The sequence below is a fragment of the Mobula birostris genome, chromosome 7 (assembly GCF_030028105.1).
Source record: "Mobula birostris isolate sMobBir1 chromosome 7, sMobBir1.hap1, whole genome shotgun sequence".
In the NCBI taxonomy this organism is placed as follows: Eukaryota; Metazoa; Chordata; class Chondrichthyes; order Myliobatiformes; family Myliobatidae; genus Mobula; species Mobula birostris.
Window position 1 is genome coordinate 167,026,521 of NC_092376.1, and position 22,893 is coordinate 167,049,413.

At 43.1% G+C, this 22,893-nt stretch overlaps 1 protein-coding gene and 1 long non-coding RNA gene across 5 annotated transcripts in view; one reads left to right on the forward strand and one right to left on the reverse strand.

The window, feature by feature from the left end:
* The window catches only part of LOC140200555 (uncharacterized), a 124,798-nt gene that overhangs the window by 23,775 nt on the left and 78,130 nt on the right, over positions 1-22,893 (reverse strand). The gene's annotated exons all lie outside the window — the stretch shown is intronic.
* Positions 1-22,893, forward strand: part of LOC140200554 (fibroblast growth factor 1-like) — a 63,162-nt gene that overhangs the window by 10,001 nt on the left and 30,268 nt on the right. Inside the window, exons 1-2 of one of the 3 annotated variants that reach the window (XM_072264052.1) lie at positions 11,949-12,004; positions 20,400-20,605. In XM_072264052.1, coding sequence (XP_072120153.1) covers positions 12,003-12,004; positions 20,400-20,605 — 208 coding nt within the window. In that variant the 5' untranslated portion in view covers positions 11,949-12,002. Of the gene's footprint in view, positions 1-11,948; positions 12,005-12,303; positions 12,361-20,399; positions 20,606-22,893 lie in introns of those variants that run through there. The other 2 variants (XM_072264056.1, XM_072264055.1) reach the window with 2 other exon arrangements.

The following is a 22,893-nucleotide window of genomic DNA, read 5'->3' on the forward strand; positions in this document are numbered from 1 at the left end:
GCTGCCTGATTCAATCCATTCAAAGGCACCACAAACAGGATCTTCACTGCACAACAACTTGAAGAAAAATACACAGAGCAGCACCCACCACTATACCTTTACACGTCACTTTCTCTGTAACTGCAACACTGCATCTGCATTCAGTGTCCTTATTACCCTGCAGAGCTGCTGCCTGAATTGCTGAGCTCCCCCAGCACTTTGTGTGTGTTGCTCAAGATTTTCAGCAACTGCAGAAACTCTGGTCTTTACTAGTAGCAAAGGCCTTTTCTCCCTCTCATCATAGCATGTGATTCCAGAAAACAAGAGGGCATGTTGTGGTCATAATCTAACTCCATGATGAAAAACAGGTCAAAATTAATAAAGAATGGAAGAAAATCGGGAAGAATCGTGACCTTCTAGTGAAAATCCAGTTAACCTTTCCCAGAAATGGATCAACCAGGAATAAATCAGTTTTAGTGGGAAACGGTGCCCCCTTCTGGTCTGAAGCACTGCACTGCAGAAACAGGAACTCTCAATGGGAAACCCAAGAGATTTATCAGATCAACAACACACACAGAATCTGGAGGAACTCAGCAGGTCAGGCAGCATCTATGGAGAGGAATAAAGTATCAACCTTTCAGGCTGATACCCTTCATCAGGACTGGGAAGGAAGCAGGAAGAACCCTGAATAAGAATATGGGGGAGGAAAAGGTGGTAGGTGATAGGTGAAACGCATCTCTCCCAATTCACGCAAAATGTATCTCTCCCATTTCACGCACATCTGCTCTCACTCCATCCTCCCGCCACCCCACTAGGAATAGGGTTCCCCTTGTCCTCACCTACCACCCCACCAGCCCCTGGGTCCGACATATTATTCTCTGTAACTTCCGCCACATCCAATGGAATCCCATAACTAAGCACATCTTTCCCTCCCCCCCCTCTGCTTTCCGCAGGGATCGCTCCCTACGTGACTCCCTTGTCCATTCGTCCCCCCCATCCCTCCCCACTGATCTCCCTCCTGGCACTTATCCTTGTAAGCGGAACAAGTGCTACACATGCCCTTACACTTCCTCCCTTACCACCATTCAGGGCCCCAGACAGTCCTTCCAGGTGAGGCGACACTTCACCTGTGAGTCGGCTGGGGTGATATACTGCGTCCGGTGCTCCCGATGCGGCCTTCTATATATTGGCGAGACCCGATACAGACTGGGAGATTGTTTCGCTGAACACCTGTGCTCTGTCTGCCAGAGAAAGCAGGATTTCCCAGTGGCCACACATTTTAATTCCACATCCCATTCCCATTCTGATACGTCTATCCACGGCCTCCTCTACTGTCAAGATGAAGCCACACTCAGGTTGGAGGAACAACACCTTATATTCCGTCTGGGTAGCCTCCAACCTGATGGCATGAACATTGACTTCTCTAACTTTCATTAATGCCCCACGTTCCTGTCATACCAACATCCCTTTTTTTTTCTTTTCCCTTTTTTCCCTCTTTTTTTCTCTCTCTGTCCCTTTCACTATAACTCCTTGCCCATCCTCTGGGTTTTCCCCCCCTCCCCCTTTCCTTCTTCCAAGGCCTCCCATCCCATGATCCTCTCCCTTCTCCAGCCTCGTATCCCTTTTGCCAATCACCTGTCCAGCTCTTAGCTCCATCCCTCCCCCTCCTGTCTTCTCCTATCATTTCGGGTCTCCCCCTCCCCCTCCCACTTTCAAATCTCTTACTATCTCTTCTTTCAGTTAGTCCTGATGAAGGGTCTTGGCCGGAAACGTCGACTGTACCACTTCTTATAGATGCTGCCTGGCTTGCTGTGTTCCACCAGCATTTTGAGTGTGTTGCTTGAATTTCCAGCATCTGCAGATTTCCTCGTGTTTGCGTGGGTGGTAGGTGAAGTCAGATGATGGGGAAGGTAGGTGTGTGGGTGGGGGAGGGTGAGATGAAGTGAGAAGCTGGGAGGTGATGGGAGGAAAAGACAAAGGGCTGAAGAAGAAGGAATCTTCTGTGAATAGCGCAAGAAAATGAATGTCAGGATAGTATATGGGTGACATATATGTACATTCAAAATAAATTTTCTTTGAATTTTGAATCTGATGGGAGGGGAGAGTGGACCATGGAAGAAAGGGAAGGGTGAGGGGCACGGTAGGGAGGTGATAGGCAGGTAAGGAGAAAAGAGGAGGAAGAGGCAAGAGGGAAGCCAGAATGGATCACCTATGTTCACATAGGGCAGCATAATAGTCCCAGAGCAAATGGAATTCTCCCACAAAACCTGCAAAGGACACATGTTGTAACAATGAAGAATAATTTTAAAGTAATCCTTTCTGAATTAGTTGAACAAACAACCGCCACCTCCACTATCCCTGCAAGATATTGACAAGTGAGCATTCAGTATCCCTGATTTCTAAAGTTGGAAGTAAATTTATTATCAAAGTACAAATATGTCTCCATATACAACCCTGAAATTCATTTTCTTGTGGGCATACTCAATAAATCCATAATAGTATAACAACCATGATAGAATCAGTGGAAGACCGCCGCAACCTGGGCGTTCAGCCATATGCACAAAAACAACAAACTACAAATACAACAGGAAAAATAAATCAATAAATAAACAGTAACTTAAGAACACGAGTCCTTGAAGGTGAGCCCATAGGTTGTGGGAACATTTCAGTGATGGGGTAAGTGAAGTTCAGTGAAATTCAGTGAGATGTGTATAAAATAAGACAACAGCCTTATTTATTATAATAATATATAATAATTAACTAAACAAATAAAAAGATGAATAGATAGACAGCAGGATAGTTAGACAGATAAATAGACAAACAGATGAATAAATAAATAATACTGAGAACAATGAATAAGCAAAAAAATAAGACTGAGAACAGACCTCAGGAGAAATGAAAGCTATCATTCTAAACAGTGCTCACTGTAGGCTCTGTCCAATTTGCTGTTGAAGAGAACAGGAGTGGTGGATGAGTGGGATGTTGAGGGACAGATGCACAGAGGGTTCATAATGCCCCCTCTCCCGTTGTGCATAATGCCAAGGGGAAAGTGCGCCCGACATGCGCAGCGCCTGTTAAAGCTCTCAAATCTGCCACCACAGGCTATTGAAATGATTTGGCATGGTTCCAATGCAAGCCCGGTTGATGGTGAAGTCTAACATCGTAAACCAAAGGTGAAAAAACTCGCACTGGGGAAAGCAACCTTCTTACGCAACGTCAAGTTCGATGCAAAGTTTAACATGGAAATGGTGCTTTTAACAGCACAGTGCTTCAAACTAAAATTAATCCCAATGCATTTGACTCCTTTGTCCCTCCCTTGCAATCCTTGTTGATTACTTCCTGTTTTCAGATGCTTCCAGACTAGCAAAGAAGGCAAGTACACAGTTCAATGTTGTTCGCTTGTCACCATGCTTTTAACTAGAAACTATATCCTGATATTTCTGAAAGAACTGTTAGTAGTTAAGTGATTGTACTGTTCTGGACAAGAAGTGATCCGTAGGTTACTTGAACGTCAGGAGACACGCTGTTTGGAACAGGTGTGAGTTTTTTCTCTTCTCTATGAAGCAATTAACAACTGGCAAAGATCAAACCATTTCCTACGTGCACACTTTCTATTCATTCCTGTTGTGTGTGGACTGTGGAACTGAATTAATTACAGCTGCAGATGAAAGGATGGATTAGCTGGGTCATAATGGGACCACAGAGGGAGAAGGAAAGAGTGTGGACTCTTTCTGCTGAACGAACTAAGTTACTTTGCCCGAAGCAGTCAGAGGAGCATAATTTAAAGTTGTATCTTGATGCTTACCATTGGGCAATAGTATTATTGGTGTGGTCCACATATCAAATCGCTAATTTCATTTCCTATAACAATTGTTTAATTCAGCGTACATGAAAACTGAATGAACAAAAAACACAGGAATCTTTTTGTGTTACTGAGTGAGCCATTCTGGTCAAAATAGCAAGACTCCACAGGGCTTCCTGATGGAAAACTCCCTAATACGGCGACAACTCCCTTTTTAATGAACTTATTAAGGAATGTTGAGAAACAAGTGTTTTTTTTAACATTAGTCCAATAAGCAAAAATACTAAGGACTGGAGGTTAAATGTCTGACTAGTCCAGGAAAATCAATAGCAATTCCTTAAATATTTGCAACAACAAGAGCTCATGCACGCAATAAACAAAAAGAAACTAAGATGAAATTCCTTTGATTTTGTCTGCCGAAGTCTCAACATGTTTTGTTTTCGTTTTCAGCGAGCATACAAAGCATTTCAGGTCTCAGGTTTGAGACTGTTGTTCCCTAATTTTAAAAAAAGATTATTTAAAGATACAATACTGAACAGGCCCTTCCAGCCCGATGAGCCACAGCACCCAGAAACCCAACTGTTAACCAGTAGCCTAATCACAGGACAACTTACAAACACAAATTATCTAACTGCTAACTGATGCACCTTTGGACTGTGGAAGGAAACCACAGCACCAGGGGAGACCTATGTGGTATACAGAGAGGAACCTGCAAATTTCTTACAGGCGGTGCTGCAATTGCACTCTGAACTCCAGAACCAGCATCTGGTTTAATATCACCAGCACATGTCGTGAAATTTGTTGTCTTTGTGGCAGCAGTACAATGCAATTCATAGTAATAGAAAAAACATGAATTACAGTCAATGTTTATCTATTTATATAAAATAGTTAAGTTATATATATTATTATATAATCAACATTCGCCAGGCTGACAAAGAGAGTCTGGGAGAACAGAAAGCTGACGACGCACACCAAAGTTGCAGTCTACAGGGCCTGCGTCCTCAGCACACTGCTTTACGGCAGCGAGACCTGGAGCCTCTACTACAGACAAGAGCAGCGTCTCAATGCCTTGCACCTTCGCAGTCTGAGACGCATCCTGGACATCACGTGGACTGACCGAGTCACCAACAATGAGGTCCTGGCCCGCGCCCAGATACCCAGCCCCTTCACCCTGCTCCAACAATGCCTACTCCGTTGGCTGGGCCACGTACACCGCATGTCAGACGGGAGGATCCCGAAAGACCTGCTGTACGGGGAACTGGCCTCCAGCAAGAGAGCACAAGGGCGGCCCCAACTTCGTTTCAAAGACGTTTGCAAGAGAGACATGAAGTCACTGAAAATGAACGTCGTGAGGTGGGAGGACATCGCAAGCGATCGCTCTCACTGGAGGCTGGAACTACGCAGAGGTCTAAAAAGAGGAGAAGAGAAGCTGAGGCTTGCTGCTGAAGTAAAGCGTGCTCGTCGGAAAAACAGCGTCAAGACAACACTGGAGGACAGCGCCTTCAAGTGCAGTCGATGCAGCCGAGACTGTCACTCCCGTGTGGGCCTCTACAGCCACACTCTCTACAGACGCTGCTCTAACACAGACTGAAGCAAGACTTTCCAGGCGCAGATCCATGGTCTCGTGAAACTAACGGATGCCACCACCATTATTATATATATATATATATACATACATAAATAAAATAGTTAAATTAAGTAAGTTGTGCAAAAATAGCATTGTGCTAACTGCTATGATGCCATGTCTTCCTAATTTAAGATGAGAAGTATTCATCTGGGGCCTTTACATTCCATGTGTATTCCTGATTGCTACACACTGGCAATTGTGTGTGTAGGTGTTGTATGAGGAGACAATTGGCCCATATTGTGATGTATCCAAAGGTCAAGTGGTCAGCCAAGGTTTATGAAGTGGTGTAATAGAGAGTCTGGTGCTCTTGGAATCATCTGCCAGGGGATGCCAACAACCTCAGGAGAGATGGAAAGGGTAAAACAGCAAGAAAAAAAAGTCTGAATAATCATGTAAATGTTTTGATTTCAAATGTTACAACTAGTTGCTATTTAAAATGAAAGTAGATTGATCTAGATTATTTCACAGGGCACGCCTTTTCTGTTCTAAAATGTACTGAAACAAGAAGTGACAGGATTTGCCTTCAAATGAAGTTCAGTTTCACTCCAAAATTATTGGGCTTGAAGCCAACTGTAAGTGGGAGCTACGTGGTAGTGTAGTCGTTAGCCTAACGATAGTACATTAGCAATTCAGATTTAAGTGTCAAAGCTAAAGAAAGAGTGCAGTGCAAGTAAACCATAAAATGCAAGATTATTACAAGGTAGGTTGTGAGGTCAGCACTCCATCTCATTGTACAAGTGGTCCATTCAAGATCTGGTAACTGATGGAGAGAAGCTGTCCTTGAATTTAGTGCTTACAGGCTTTTATACCTTCTGCTTGATAAGGGAGGGAAGAAAAGAGAATGTCTGGGGAGGGAAGTGTCCATGATTATTCTGGCTGCATTACCGAGGCAGTGAGAAGTATAGACAGAGTCCACAGAGGGGAGGCTGTTTTACGTGAAGCACTGAACACTTGTGCAGAGTCACGATTAAGTTGCAGCCTTTTTTTGGGCACTTGTTTTGTGCAATTGGTTTTTGTGTTCCCAGAATTACAACTGGTGCTAAGGACTCCTGAAAAAGACTCTTAGTTCCAAGCGTAGTCACAGGAAGAGATTACCAGCCTGACAGAGGAAATGATTCAAAGATGAGTTCCGAGCTTGCAACGTGCCCACAGTCTCGTAACAATTCTCGTGTCTACTCAAAGTGAGGAGAGAGCACGTGGGGTAATGCTGAGGACATCTGAGACAATGCAATGGGAATGGAATGAGCACCTGTATTAAAGGTGAAAAGAGTGCATCATCTGAAAAGCTGCTTGCCCAGTCACAATTGAAAGAGCCTAGGGTTCCCTCATTGCCATCAGCAGGCCCCTCAGAGTCCATAAACCAGGGGAGAAGAAAATTATCCTTGATCCTTGATCGGAGAAACGGCAGTACATGGCTATAATGTCCTTTGGGGGATCCTGAGGTTGTGCACTCTACAAATGCAAGTCTTCCAGTTTGTGAAACGCACATGGACACCTCCGCTTAATCTTTCCCATACCGTAGCAGATCAGCCTCTACAGCCACCTGAGGACCCAACAATAGACAATCTGCCATGGTAACGTAGTGGTCAGTGCAATACTATTATAGCTCGGGGCATCGGAGTTCAGCATTCATTTCCAATGCCATCTGTAAGAAGTTTGAACGTCCTTCTCGTAAGCAGCATGGGTTTCCCCTGGCTGCTCCAGTTTCCTCCCACAGTCCAAAGACGTACCAGTTAGTATTTTGATGGTCATCTTAAATTGCCCTGTGATTAGGCTAGGTTTAGATAGATGGGTAGTATGGCTTATTGGGCCGGAAGGGCCTGTTCCATGCTGGATTTCTAAATAAAATTTTTAAAAAATAAAACCCCTTCGGAGAACATCATACTTGAATAATTACACTTCTATGACTATTGCGTTGACAGAAGGTATGACAGAACATTTTATACCGCCCAAATAAAAACTGCAACCTTCACTATCCGACAATAAAATGCCCATGATGATATTAAACAAAATTGGAGACACTGAGTCACCCTGCTTTAATCCTCTTTTCATAGGGATGGACAATTGCTTTATTATCTTCGGTTGGGATAGTTGGCTTAAAATATAAATTGGGAATAAGATAAATAAAATGTATATTATGCCCATTTAGTCAGGGGGATGAACACCCATATTGGACTGTCTCAGTACTTTTATATTTGTATGCTGTAGCACTTACTTTTTATTCGCAGTTATTTTGTAAATAACACTATTCTTTTGCACTTCTGGTCACAGGCGAATTGCATTTCATTGGCTTTGTATCTGTACTCAGTACAATGACAATAAGGTTGAATCTAGTCTAATCTAACCTAATCTAATAAATGGATGACCCACTGAATCAAATGTCATGCCTACTTTGATTGAAAATATACCAAGGTTTTTAACACCCCTTCTGCCCCCTACTAACAAATTAATTAAGGTAAAGATATTTTGATTGCACGCAGGTGTTGCAACTAAAAATCCATTCTGTCATTTGCTCAGGGCAACTGCATAATTATGTCGTACAGTCACAGTGAGATACAGCATGGAAGTACAGCCCCTTTGAGACTGTGTTGACTGTCGATCACTCATTTGCATGAGTCCTACATAGAATGTAGAAGAGATATCTATGAATCACAAGCCTGAGAGTCCAGGTAGGCCCATTGTCCCTGCCTGCTCCTACCCCACTGAACTCGTGTCCGCATACCTCGACTCCATTCTACACCCCTTGGTTTAGTCACTCCTCATCTATATCCGCGACACTTCACATGCTCTCGACCTCCTCAACAGCTTTCAATTCTCTGTCGTTGACCGCTTCATTTCCACCATGGAAGTTCAGTACCTACACACTTCTATCCCCCATCAAGAAGGCCTTAAAGCTCGCTGGGTCATTCTCAAACAAAAGACTCAAGCAGGTCCCCTCCACCAACACCCTCCTCTGACTGGCATAACTGGTCCTCATCCTCAACAATTTCTATTTCAACTTCTCCCACTTTCTCCAATCTCAAGGGGTAGCCATGCATACCTGCATTGGCCCCAACTATGCTTACCTTTTCACTGGCTATGTAGAATAGCCCATGTTCCAAGCCTTTCCTGGTAATGCCCCCAACTCCTCCTGTGCTAAATCGATGACTGCATTGATGCTGATTCATGCACCCATGCTGAACTCGTCAATTTCATGAACTTACCCTCCAATTTCTACCCTGACCTTAAATTCCCTTGGTCCACTTCTGACACCTCTCTCCCCCCTTTCTCAACTCTCTGTCTCTATCTCCAGAGACAAACTGTCTACCAACATCTTTTATAAACCAACGAATTCCCAAAGCTATCTTGACTATACCTCTTCCCAACCCGTCCCCTGTAAAAATACTATTCACTTTTCTCAGTTATTCCGTCTCTGCCACAACTGCTGTCAGGATGAGGCTTTCCTTTCCAGTACAACAGAGATGTCCTCCTTCTGCAAAGAAAGCTTTTTCACTTCCTCCAATATTGATGCTACTCTCACGTGCATCTGCTCCATTTCACGGGCATCATGCTCACACCATTTTCGTGCTGCCTTAACAGGGATAGAGTTCCTCTTGTCATCACCTACCAACCTATGAACCTCCACATCCAACACATCAACCTTCACAACTTCCACTATCTTCAATGGGACCCTACCACCAAAGACATCTTTATCTATTCCCCCGCACCCCCCCCCCACTCTTCGCTTTCCATGATTCCCTTGTCCACTCATCCCATCCCATTAATCTACCTCCCGGCACTTATCCCTGAAAACGACAGCAATGCTGCGCCTGCCCATTCACTTCCTCCCTCACCTCCACTGAGGGCCCCAAGCAGCCCTTCCAGGTGAGGGAAGTCTTCACCTGTGAATCTGCTGGGGTCATCTACTGTGTCTGGCGCTCCTGATGTGGCCTCGTCTACAACAGTGAGACCCTACATAATTTGGGGGACATTATGCACATTCTGCCCCCTCCCCTCCTCCGGTATAAGCCATTTCTACCCTGGGAAACCTTTCTGTTTATTCTCTAGAGCTATGCCTCTAATCATTTTGCACATCTCTATCAAGTGACCTCTCATCCTCGTCGGTTCAGATTAATTCCAGATTTTATTTCCCTACATTGTCATCAATTCGTACCAGTTTCTATCACTCTCCTACTTACTACAACTTAGAGTGACCAATTAATGTACCAACCTGCATGTCTTTGGAAGACCAGAGTGCCCACAGAAAAGCTTAGCCCTTGCAATGAGAATACGCACAGACAGTACCTGAGCTTGGGTCTCTGCCACTGTATGGCAACAGACCTAGGGGCATAAGGAGCTGGTGGTAGACCTGAGGAGAGCTAAGGTACTGGTGACCCCTGTTTCCATCCAGGGGGTCAGTGTGGACAGTGTGGAGGATTACAAATACCTGGGGGTACGAATTGACAATAAACTGGACTGGTCAAAGAACACTGAGGCTGTCTACAAGAAGGGTCAGAGCCGTGTCTATTTCCTGAGGAGACTGAGGTCCTTTAACATCTGCCAGACGATGCTGAGGATGTTCTACGAGTCTGTGGTGGCCAGTGCTATCATGTTTGCTGTTGTGTGCTGGGGCAGCAGGCTGAAGGCAGCAGACACCAACAGAATCAACAAACTCATTCGTAAGGCCAGTGATCTTGTGGGGATGGAACTGGACTCTCTCATGGTGGTGTTTGAAAAGAGGATGCTGTCTAAGTTGCATGCCATCTTGGTCAATGTCTCCCATCCACTACATAATGTACTGGGTGGGCACAGGAGTACATTCAGCCAGAGACTCATTCCACCGAGATGCAACACAGAACGTCATAGGAAGTCATTCCTGCCTGTGGCCATCAAACTTTACAACTCCTCCCTTGGAGGGTCAGACACCCTGAGCCAATAGGCTGGTCCTGGACTTATTTCATAATTTACTGGCATAATTTACACATTGCTATTTATTATTTATGGTGCAACTGTAATGAAAACCAATTTCCCCCAGGAGCAATAAAGTATGACAATGACTATAACTTTAAGGAGGACAGTATAGGGGGGAAAGTCAGAGACAGTGTTTTTGCACAGTGAGTGGTAGGTGCATGGAATGTACAGTCAAGGGCAGATAGATTAGGGACATTTAAGAGACTCTTAGACAGGAATATGAATGAACAAAACATGGAGAGCTGTGTGGGAGTGAAGAATTAGATTGATCTCTGAGCAGTTTAAAGAGTCTGCACAACATTATGGACTGAAGACCCTGTCCTGTGCTCTACTGTCCTATGTTCTATGTTCTCAACAAGCTCTGCCACTCTGCTGCCCCTTCTAGCTTCTAGTCCCTTCTATCTAAAGGTTGTGTAAGCATTCTGAGTAAAATTGGTCTGTAGATACTTATGGCAATATTAAGACCTACACAGTAGTAAAGGCAGCACTGCAGTGAAGTTACACTGCAACATCCACTTAAGGTTGTAGATAAACCATAATACCGTAAGATATAAGAGCAGAATTCGGCCATATGGCCCATCAAGTCTGCTCCCCATGGCATCAAGGCTGATTCATTTTCACTCTTAGTCCTATTCTCCTGACTTTCTCCCCATTTCCCTTCATCCCTTGACCAATCAAGAATCTAACAACCTCTGCCTTAAATATACTTAAAGACTTGGCCCCCACAGTTGCCTGTAGCAGAGAATTCCACAGATTCACCAATCTCTGGCTAAAAAAACTCCTCCTCATCTCCATTCTAAAAGGATGCCCCTCTATTCTGAGCTATATCCTCTGATCCTAGACTCTCCCACCAAAAGAAACATGCTCTCCACATCCACTCTATCGAGGCCTTTCAACATTCGATAGGTTTCAATTAGGTCACACGTCATTCTTCTGAATTCCAATGAAAACATGTCCAGAGCCATGAAACAGTCTTCATTTGACAAGCCATGCAATCCTAGAATCATTTTCATGAAACACACATCAAAGTTGCTGGTGAACGCAGCAGGCCAGGCAGCATCTCTAGGAAGAGGTATGGTCGACGTTTTGGGCCGAGACCCTTCGTCAGGACTTTGATGTGTGTTGCTTGAATTTCCAGCATCTGCAGAATTCCTCGTGTTATCATTTTCATGAACCTCCTTTGAGTTCTACAGATTCATCCTGCAGTCTTCTAACTTCAAGGTGAATATCATATCCACTGTGTGACTTTAGCAAATTCAAACCCTGTTCATTATATTTGTCCTGTAATTTGATATTCAAACCCTTTTTTGGTTTATTTGACATTGGGGACATGATCCCAAGTGTCCTGTTTCCTTTGTTCCAGGCTTCTGGTTCAGAATGATAAAGAATTTTCATGTTTCGAAGCTCTCGGTCAGACCCCTTATCTTTGGATAAGCAGATGTAATTTTCTTATTAAGTTGCTTATTTCTTTAAGTCCATTATTTAACTTTTTGCATCCAGTGGTATTAAGGAAATTCTCTCTCTTCTAAAATTCTCTACTTCATAGAGAAATTTTCTCTCCTACTTGCTGCAAATTATGTCAGGCTTCATACTTCTCCACATGGATAGTTCTGATGGCCCAGGCATTTCCTTTAAGAAATCCAGATGTAAGTTTTTTTCTCGCGTGATAAATTTTCTTAGTCATTTGCTTTATTAGAAACTAAAAAAATTTTGAGGGGTAATTCATCAAAAATGAGTAATATTTTCAACAAGCATTACGTTAACTGGAAAGAAATCCCTGAAGGTAATTTGTTCTGAGAGAGTATATTAAACAATGACTGGGACTTCACGGTAAAAGGGAAGAGGAATTCAGAGTGTACTCTGGGGAGTAAGAGCTATTCATTGTTTTGAAAGATCTGGTTTGTTTTTACAAAGAGGCCTTATTACGATTTACATAAATTTCAAAGTGATAAGCAAGTTGATCTTCACTAACAATTGGGCCAAGTCAGAAGAAAGACAATTGGTAAGTTGAATTCTACAGCTGTGATATTTCAATTTACCTATCGAGCAGGTGCCAATCTATTTATTCTTGGGCAGTTTTTCATTACTTTACCAGGATCTTTGAGAGAGAGATAATTTAATGACAAATACCATTATCACTAATCTGCTATGAATACAAAAACAGAAAATACTGGAATGCTTAGTAGATCCGGCTGGCTGCATCTGTAGAAAGGGAAACAGAGTTAGTGTTTCAGACCTCTTCTTCAAACTGAAATGTTAACTGATTCTCGTGGCCTGAGCAAGAAGAGGGCATGAGAAGGCCTTGGCGAGTAGGGTAAAGGAAAACACCAAGGCATTCTTCAGTTATGGGAACAACAAAAGGATGACAGGAGTGAAGGTAGGACCGATTAGAGATAAAGCTGGGAAGATGTGCCTGGAGACTGTGGAAGCGAGCGAGGTTCTCAATGAATACTTCTCTTCGGTATTCACCAATGAGAGGGAACTTGATGATGGTGAGGACAATGTGAATGAGTTTGATGTTCTGGAGCATGTTGATATTAAGGGAGAGGAGGTGTTGGAGTTGTTAAAATACATTAGGACGGATAAGTCCCCGGGTTCTGACGGAATATTCCCCAGGCTGCTCCACGAGGCGAGGGAAGAGATTGCTGAGCCTCTGGCTAGGATCTTTATGTCCTTTTTGTCCATGATAGAGTCCTTTGAGGAGGTGACCAGGCATATAGATGAGAGTAGTGAAGTGGATGTGATCTACATGGATTTTAGTAAGGCATTTGACAAGGTTCCACACGGTAGGCTAATTCAGAAAGTCAGAAGGCATGGGATCCAGGGAAGTTTGGCCAGGTGGATTCAGAATTCACTGGCCTGCAGAAGGCAGAGGGTGGTGGTGGAGGAAGTACATTCAGATTGGAGGATTGTGACTGGTGGTGTCCCACAAGGATCTGTTCCAGGACCTCTACTTTTCGTGATTTTTATTAACGACCTGGATGTGGGGGTAGAAGGGTGGTTGGCAAGTTTGCAGACAACACAAAAGTTGGTGGTGTTGTGGATAGTGTAGAGGATTGTCGAAGAGTGCAGAGGATTGTCGAAGAGTGCAGAGAGACATTGATAGGATGCAGAAGCGGGCTGAGAAGTGGCAGATGGAGTTCAACCCAGAGAAGTGTGAGGTGGTACACTTTGGAAGGACAAACTCCAAGGCAGAGTACAAAGTAAATGGCAGGATACTTGGTAGTGTGGAGGAGCAGAGGGATCTGGGGGTACATGTCCACAGATCCCTGAAAGTTGCCTCACAGGTAGATAGGGTAGTTAAGAAAGCTTATGGGGTGTTAGTTTTCATAAGTCAAGGGATAGAGTTTAAGGGTCATGAGGTAATGATGTAGCTCTATAAGACTCTGGTTAGGCCACACTTGGAGTACTGTGTCCATTTCTGGTCGCCTCACTATAGGAAGGATGTGGAAGCATTGGAAAGGGTACAGAGGAGATTTACCAGGATGCTGCCTGGTTTAGAAAGTATGCATTATGATCAGAGATTAAGGGAGTTAGGGCTTTACTCTTTGGAGAGGAGGAGGATGAGAGGAGACATGATAGAGGTGTACAAGATATTAAGAGGAATAGACAAAGTGGATAGCCAGCGCCTCTTCCCCAGGGCACCACTGCTCAATACAAGAGGACATGGCTTTAAGGTAAGGGGTGGGAAGTTCAAGGGGGATATTAGAGGAAGGTTTTTTACTCAGAGAGTGGTTAGTGCGTGGAATGCACTGCCTGAGTCAGTGGTAGAGGCAGATACACTAGTGAAATTTAAGAGACTACTAGACAGGTATATGGAGGAATCTAAGGTGGGAGTTATATGGGAGGCAGGGTTTAAGGGTCGACACAACGTTGTGGGCTGAAGGGCCTGTACTGTGCTGTACTATTCTTTGTCCTATGATCTACATTCCTACATTTTCTGTTTTATTTTTCATATTCCACACAGCATTTTGTTTTATTTTCACTGCGGTTGATAAACTTTGCTCTGGAGATTACAAGAAAATGTCGAGAGGGCTCAAAACTCATAGTAAATACATGCCAGTTCCTGCGGGCACATGTAAAGTTGATATCATACAGGATAACCCTCTTGAGGATTTAATGAAGCCAGTCCTGCTCTAATTGCCAGTCTCCTGTTAGTTTATGTTTTATAATCTTTCCTTCGCATTTTTTTTCTCTTTCCCCCTTCTTAAGCATCCTGTTAAAGACGGTGGGATTAACCACCGTTTGTGTTTTTGCCTGTGAAATTCAAGTTGTTCACTGGTTCATTTCCAGAAGGGGGCACTTAAATGCTTTGTTAAATGACTTGTACAACCGTAAAAGCAACATCATTCACTTTTCCAAATATCAGGGGCTTTAAACAGGAAAAAACAGCAACCAGAACGATATTGAAAGTATATTTATGCTGTCCTACTAGTGACTAGTAACTAGTCTATGGTGTTCAACCAGTCAGGGATTACGACCTGCAAACCAAGAAGGTGGCCAATACTAATGACAAACACAAAAGATTCTACAGGTGCGGGAAATCCAGCGTAACACACAAGAATTCTGAATGAAGTCAGCAGGTCAGGCAGCATCTATGGGAAGGAACAAACACTTGAGGTTTCGAGCCAATACTTGATGAAAGGAAACTCTTTTATGATGTTCCCATGCTAAAAGTTCTCACAAGTAAGAATTACAGTCTCCTTCATGTTCTTTTGCAGTCTCTCAGGATTGAGGATGACTTGTTTCTATTCTTCTTTTGTAGCTCTCTGAAGTGATTGGTAAAGCCAACCACATATGGAACGGACAGTGCCTGACAGACAGGCTTTTACGTAAAATAGACAATAACCAGCACCGCCATTCACTGTGATCATGGCTGATCATCCAGTTCCTGCCTCAACCCTATAACCTTTGATTCCACTACCCTTAAGAGCTCTATCCATCTCTCTTTTGAAAGCGTTCCGAGACTTGGCCTCCACAGCCTTCTGGGGCACAGCATTCCATATATCCACCACGCTCTGGGTGAAAAAGTTTTTCCTCAACTCCATTCTAAATGACCTACCCCTTGTAGTAAAATGTCCCAAGGTTCTTTACAGGTGTATAATTTGGCTAGAATTGGTGCCAAACCAGAGACACAGCTTTTAATAGAGGTGATTAAATACTATGGGTGGCAGCCTAGAGATACACCCCTACCAAAAGAGGTGTAAGATGCGACTTCACTCCGCTAACCTGCAGATTACCCGTGGGCAAGGGGTAGCACCTGCTTAGTCCCCTGATCAGGGCCGCCTGAAGCCACAGGAGCAGGCGATAGATGGCCGTATGACTAGCTGGTGCATATCAGAACTGCTGGTTATGTGACCACTGACACCAGGCAGACAACCTGAAGTGTATTGATAATGGCTGGGGTCAGCCATCTTGTAAAGACTCTGCCCAGAAGAAGGCAATGGCAAAGCACTTACGTGCCAAAATTTGCCAAGAGCAATCATGGTCATGAGACCATGATCACCAACGTCATACTGCACGGCACAGAATAATGATGATGATAATTAAGTACCTGAAGTAAATAATTTGGAGTAGGGATTGCATAGGTGAAGCCAAAGCTACTGGTGGAGGAGCATAGACAATTGGGAGTGGAAGAAGTGAAGGAGTGCAGATCTCTCAGAGGAGTGTGAGGTGAGAAGTGGTCACAGAGATCTTGATGACAAAGCAAATATAATCTGGTAAAGTTTGCAGACAATAAAGCAATGTATAACAGTCAGTACAACAGTGATGTGTCAATGGGATATGGCTGAGATGGGAAACGAACAGATTTTGAGATGAACTCAAATTTATGGTGGGTGGAAGAAGAGTATATCTCGGATAACCTTGAAGAACCTGGTTTGGGAGGGAAAATAGTATTATTTAAACAGCAAAAGATTGGGAAGTATTGATCTATAAAAAGACCTGTTTCTTGTATACCAGCAAATATGTACTGTACATGCAGCAAGTTAAAAGGCAAATGATATGTTGTCCTTCATTGGGAAAGACTTCAAATAAGGAACAAGAACAGTTTGGTTCAATTATACAGAACATTCCTGAGATCACACCTGAAATATTGGAAAGAACGTACATTATTTGCTATTGACGGTGTCCAGCAAGGTTCATTCTTGACATAGCACGACTATCGTATGAGGGGACATTGAGATGCCTCAATCCACTCGAATTAAGTTGAGGGATGTGAAGGGTATTGAAGTTAAGGACAGGTGCATTGTTTTTCAGGAACATATAGGTATTAAGATGGCAGAGGTGTTATAACACGAAGAAAAGTAAGTCCTCAGGGATGGATGAAATCTAGCCCAGAGTGCTGAGGCGTGGAAGGACATTGCTGGGTTCAAACAAAGCTGCTTGTATCTTTGTTAGCCATAGGCAAGGTACTAGAAGAGCGGACAATAACTCGTGTAGTTCCTTTATTTAAGAAGAGCAACGGGACTAAGCCAGGTAACTGCAGGTTAGTGAGCTTTCTGTCAGCAGTAATTACTGGACAAAATTCTGAGGGGACAGAATTCGAAAAAAGGGCTGATCAGGAAAAGTCCGCTTGGCTTTCTGAGGTGGGGGTGGGGGGTGGGGAGAGATTCTGTCCCAATAACTTGACTGAGTTTTTCTGAGATGGAAATGAAATTGGTTAATGAAGACAGGCAAAAGATTTTGCCTATATGAACTTTAGTTAGGTATTTAACAAGGTCTCACATGGGAAGCTAGTTGAAAAGGTACCTAAGATCCAAGGTGACCTGACTAATTGGATCCAAAATCAGTTTGGTGATTGGAGGCAGCAGGTAATAGTAGAAAGATGTTTTGAAGATTGGAAACTTGTGACTACCATTGTACTACAGGGATCAACACGAAAGACCTTTGTTCTTTGTGATATATGTAACAAACTTGAAAGTGAAAGTAGAATTAAAGTTCATTGATGACACAAAAATTGGTATGGACAGTGAAAAAGGTGTCTAATGCTACAATATCATAAAAACAGTGGGAAGTAGATGTTACTAAAACCTCAGCTTAAGTCAGGAATCGAAAGGTTGGGCATGTGCAGCTAATGTTCTGAGCTCATATATTTCAATGTAAGAAGTATTGTAGGAAAGGCAGATGAGCTCAAGGCATAGATCAACACCTGGGTATGGATATTGTAGCCATTAATGAGACTTGGTTGTAAGAGGGGCTGGATTGGCAGTTTAGTATTCTGGGGTTCTATTGTTTTAGATGTGACAGAGCGGGAGGGATTAAAGGGGAAGAGGTGACATGACTAGTCAGGAAAATGTCATGGCAATGCTCAGTCAAGACAAACTAGAGAACTTGTCTAGAGAGCCTTTATAGGTTGAACTAAGGAATAAGAAAAGTATGACCATGTTAACGAGACTATATTATAGGCCACCCAACAGAGGAACAAATCTGTAGGGATTACAGGCTATTGCAAGAAGCATAAGCTTGATATAGTAGATGATTTTAACTTTCTACATATTGACTAGGACTCCCATACCATTCAGGGACTAGACAGGATGGAGTTTTTCAAATGTGTTCAGGGAAGTTTCTTTAATCAGCTCATAAAAGTCCCGAAGAGAGAATGTGCTATACTTGATCTCCTATTACAAAATGAGACTGCACAGGTGACAGAAGTTTGTGTAAGGGAACACTTTGCATCTAGTGATTATAATACCATTAGTATCAACGTAAATATGGAAAGAGATAGGTCTGGTCTGCAGGTTGAGATTCTAATTTGGAGAAAATCCAATTTTGATGGTATCAGAAAGGAGCTAGCAAGTAACAATTAGGGCAGGCTGTTTTCTGTCAAAGGTGTACTTGGTAAGTGGGAGGCCGTCAAAAGTAAAATTTTGAGAGGACAAAGCTTGTATGTGCCTATCAGAATAAAAAGTAAAAATGACAAGTGTAGGAAACCTTGGTTTTCAAGAGATATTGAGGCTCTGGTTAAGAAATAAAAAGGAGCTGAATCGCAGGTAGGAACAAATGAGGTGCTTATGGGGTACAAGAAATACAAGAGAACACTTAAAGTAATCAGGAGGGCTAAAAGAAAACATGAGGTTGCCCTGGCAGACAAGGTGACGGAGAATCCAAAGGGATTCTACAGATATGCTAAGAGCAAAAGGATTGCAGGAGACAAAATTGGTCTGCTGCTGGATCAGAATGGTACATGCGTAGAGCCAGAAGAGATGGGGGAGATCTTAAATGGATTTTTTGCATCTGTATTGACTCGGGAGATGGACCTAGAGTCTATAGAAGTGAGGCAAAGCAGAATGAGGTCATGGATTCAATATAGATTACAGTGGAGGAGGTGTTTGCTGTCTTGTGGCAAATTAGGATGGATGAATCCCCAGGGCTTGACAAGATGTTCCCTGAGGACCCTGTGGGAGGCAAGCGCAAAAATTACAGGGTCCCGAGCAAAGGTATTTAAATCATCCTTAGCGACAGGTGGGGTACCCGAGGGTAAGAGGACAGCTAATCTTGTTCCACTGTTTAAGAAAGGCTCTAAAAATAAGCCAGGAAATTACAGGCCCGTGAGCCTGACATCAGTTGTGGGAAAGTTATTGGAAGGTATTCAAAGAGACCGGATATATGAATATTTGGATTAATGGGGACTTATTAGGGATTGTCAGCATGGCTTTGTGTATGATAGGTTATGTCTAACCAATGTTATAGAGTTCTTAAAGGTAGTTACCAGGAAAGTAGATGAAAGCAAGGCAATGGATGTTGTCTACATGGACTCTAGTAAGGCACTTGACAAGGTTCCACATGCGAGGTTGGTCAAAGAGGTTCAGTCACTTGGTATTCAAAATGAGGTAGCAAACTGGATTGAACATTGGCTTTGAGAGAGAAACCAGACGGTGGTGGTAGGTTACTGTCTCTCTGACTAGCGGCCTGTGACTAGTGGAGTACCGCAGGGATCGTGCCGGGTCCGTTGTTGTTTGGCATTTATATCAATAAACTGGGTGGTAATGTGGCTAACTGATCAGCAAATTTGTGGGTGGCACAAAGATTGGCGGTGTAGTGGACAGTGAGTAAGACTATCAGAACCTCCAGCAGGATCTAGACCAGCTGGAATTTAATGCAGACAAGTGCAAGGCATTGCAACTCAGTGGGACCAACCAGAACAGGTCTACACAGTGAACGGTAGGACACTGAGGAGTCTGGTCGAACAAAGGGATCTGGGAATACAGGTACATAATTTATTGAAAGTGGTTTACAGGTTGATAAGATCATAAAGAAAACTTTTGCCACATTGGCCTTCATAAATCAAAGTATTGAGTACAGGAGGTGAGATATTTTGTTGAAGTTGTTAAAGACGCTGGTGAGATATAATTTGGAGTGCTGTGTGCAGTGTTGGTCACCTACCTACAGGAAAGATGTAAATAAGATTGAAAGAGTACAGAGAAAATTTACAAGGATGTTGCCATTTCTGGAAGAACCTGAGTTATAAGGAAAGATTGAACAGATTAAGACTTTATTCCTTGGCACATAGAAGGTGGAGAGGAGATTTGATAGAGGTATACAAAATTATGAGGAGTATAGATAGTGTAAATGCAACCAGGCTTTTTCCACTGAGGTTGGGTGGGACTTCAACCAGAAGTCATGGGTTAAGGTTGAAAGGTGAAACGTTTAAGGGGAACATGAGGGGAAACGTCTTCACTCACAGAGTCGTGAGAGTGTAGAACAAGCTGCCAGCACAAGTGGTGTATACAAATTTGATTTCAACATTTAATAGAAGTTTAGATAGGTACATGTATAGTGTCAGTAGGATAAGATGAGACAGCGATCACTTTATTTGCTGGACTCTTTGCCAATAGTTGCTATCTAGGCCCAGAAGGAAAATAAATCAGGACAAGGATAAGGAGAGAAGAAAACCATGATGGAAAAAAATGAAAAATATATAAATACACTTATGACGTAGACTTTGAATCATTTGGGTTTCTGCTTTGCTGATATTTTTAGCTCCTGGACTGGTATTCATTGAAGTATCTGCTTTCTTGTGTGTCTGTTGATATATTCCAGGAGAGAAGATCCATATGAACACTGTGTCGGAGGCATCATGGATGTTGGAACCGTGACAAGTTTATCAAACTTATCTGATTCCTTCAATCACTTCCTGTCGAGTTACAAAGACCCAAAGCTCTTGTACTGTCAAAATGGAGGGTATTTTATGCGAATTCTTCCTGACGGAACAGTGGAGGGAACACGAGACCACAGTGACATATACAGTGAGAATCATTTTCAATCATCCTGTACTCTACTATTTGTAAAAAGTGTGAGTGTGTATATACATATGTGTGTGTGTGTTTGACTTGTGCTGCTTGGCAACTGCTTTGAAACTTCCCAAGTTACTAAGTTCAATTCATTAAGATCTCTTTAGCAGCTAGAAGAACAAACACTCAGGGGAGCAAGAAATGTTAACCGTTAAAACAACATAATTTCAGCACAAATAGTGTAACTTCCATTTAAACTTTCCTGCAAGTTGAAACTAAGTTCTTGCAAGGCTGTGTTTACCTGTGCTGCATTTTGAATTATATTTTATTGACTTATTTATAGTATAATACTTCGGTTTATGAGCTGTGTGTGATTGATATATGTTGTGTCAGTGTACCATATTCTGGGGGAATATTGTTTTGTTGGTCCGTATATATATATAGAGTCAGGTGACAAACTTGGACTTGAACTGTGAATGTCCCGGTGTATAACTGCACCTTACAAGTGTTCATTAAGTGTCGGAGAGCTAAAGCTTTCACTTTCATTCTTACTGTTTTTCTTTCATTTTCTCTCAATAAAGCCCACACTTTACCGGAGCTACTGCCAAGTTGCCTCTCTCCAGGGGTGAAAATTTGGGGAGCTAGTTGAATATAGGGTGACGTTGCATTAATCCTGTTCATCTCTGTCCTTGATGCAGTTATGGGTCTGTTAATTAGTGGGGAAATGTGGGGATGATGCAGGGGGTGGGGGGAGGGGGGTTAGAGTCAAGCTACTATTGGTTCAAGGAGATGCTGGGTGGCTGAGGAGGTCGCGGACCCTTCTTCCTGCTGATACACCGTGAGAGCTGAAACAGCCATTTACATTGTGGTGCTGTCATGGTGGGGTTAATAACAAAACCAATGAGCAGTTTTAACTCTTCCCCTTCCGGGTCCCACAACCCTGAGACTGATTTCACTGGCCTTACATGGAAGTCATCTGCATCTGGGAAGCTTCAACCTGCCTGCCTGCTTGACATGTTAGCGGCACAGTGTCCAGTTTCTCTCAGATGAGCAGGGATGCAAGGTCTTATACAGACGGGTGTAATAAGAAGAGACTATTTGACCCTGTGAATGGTCAAAGTTATTAAAGTATTGGCAGGGATAGGGGTAGTAGTGGAGGTGAATTTAATTGTAGTGTTCAAAAGTAAGGAAGTGTTTGGTTGACTTTCTGAAAGAAAAGAATTTGCAAGGGTATGAGGAAGGGCATCACAATGGTAGCATGGCAGTCAGCTTTACAGCAGCACTGTATGATCAGGGTTCAATTCCCGCCACTGACTGTAACGAGTTTGCTCCTTCTCCCCATGACCGCGTGGTTTTTCTCCAGGTGCTCTAGTTTCCTCCCACGTTCCAAAGGTGCACGGGCTAGGGCTAGTGAGTTGTGGGCTTGCTATGTTGGCGCTGGAAGTGTGCCGACACCTGCGGGCTGCCCCCAGCATATCTCGGACTGCGTTGGTTGTAGACTCAGAAGAACACAGTTCAAGGAAAGTTTCGACGTACGTGTGACCAGTGAAGGGGCAGGAGAGTAGATCCTTTTTTAAGGGGCGGGAGAGTAGACCCATTTGAATTGCTCTGACACATAGCCTATATGGACTTGACAGGCTGACTAACTTCTCATGCTGAAACCCCCTCTTTTATGTTTCGGACGGCATGGTAGCACAGCCGTTAGCGCAGTGCTGTCACAGTTTGGGGCAATTCAGGGTTCAGTTCCAGTGCCAACAGTAAGGAGTTTATACGTTCCCCCAGGGTGCTCCGGTTGCCTCCCACGTTCTAAAGACGTACGGGTTAGTATGTTAATTGGTCACTTGGGTGTGCGTGGGCAGCGCAGGCCCGTTGGGCCGAAGGACCTGTTACCACACTGGTAAAAATAAAAATTTAATTTAAAATGTTGTGATTTGTTATCAGAGTAGTAAGCATTGAGATTTGATGATGTATAATGGGAGAAAAGAAACTGGATATATTCATGATAAGCTATCCAAAATTCAAAGTAAATTTATTATCAAAGTACACTTATGTCACCATATACAACCCTGAGATTCATTTTCTTGCAAACATAATGAGTAAATCCAAGAACAATAATAGAATCAATGAAAGACCGTACCAAACAGAACGGACAAACAACCATTATGCGAAAGACAACAAACTGTGCAAATACAAAAAGAGAGAATGTAATAATAATAAATATATAAGGAATAAATATCGAGAATATGAGAGGAAAAGTCCTTGAAAGTGAGTCCATAGGTTGTGGGAACATTTCAGTGATGGGG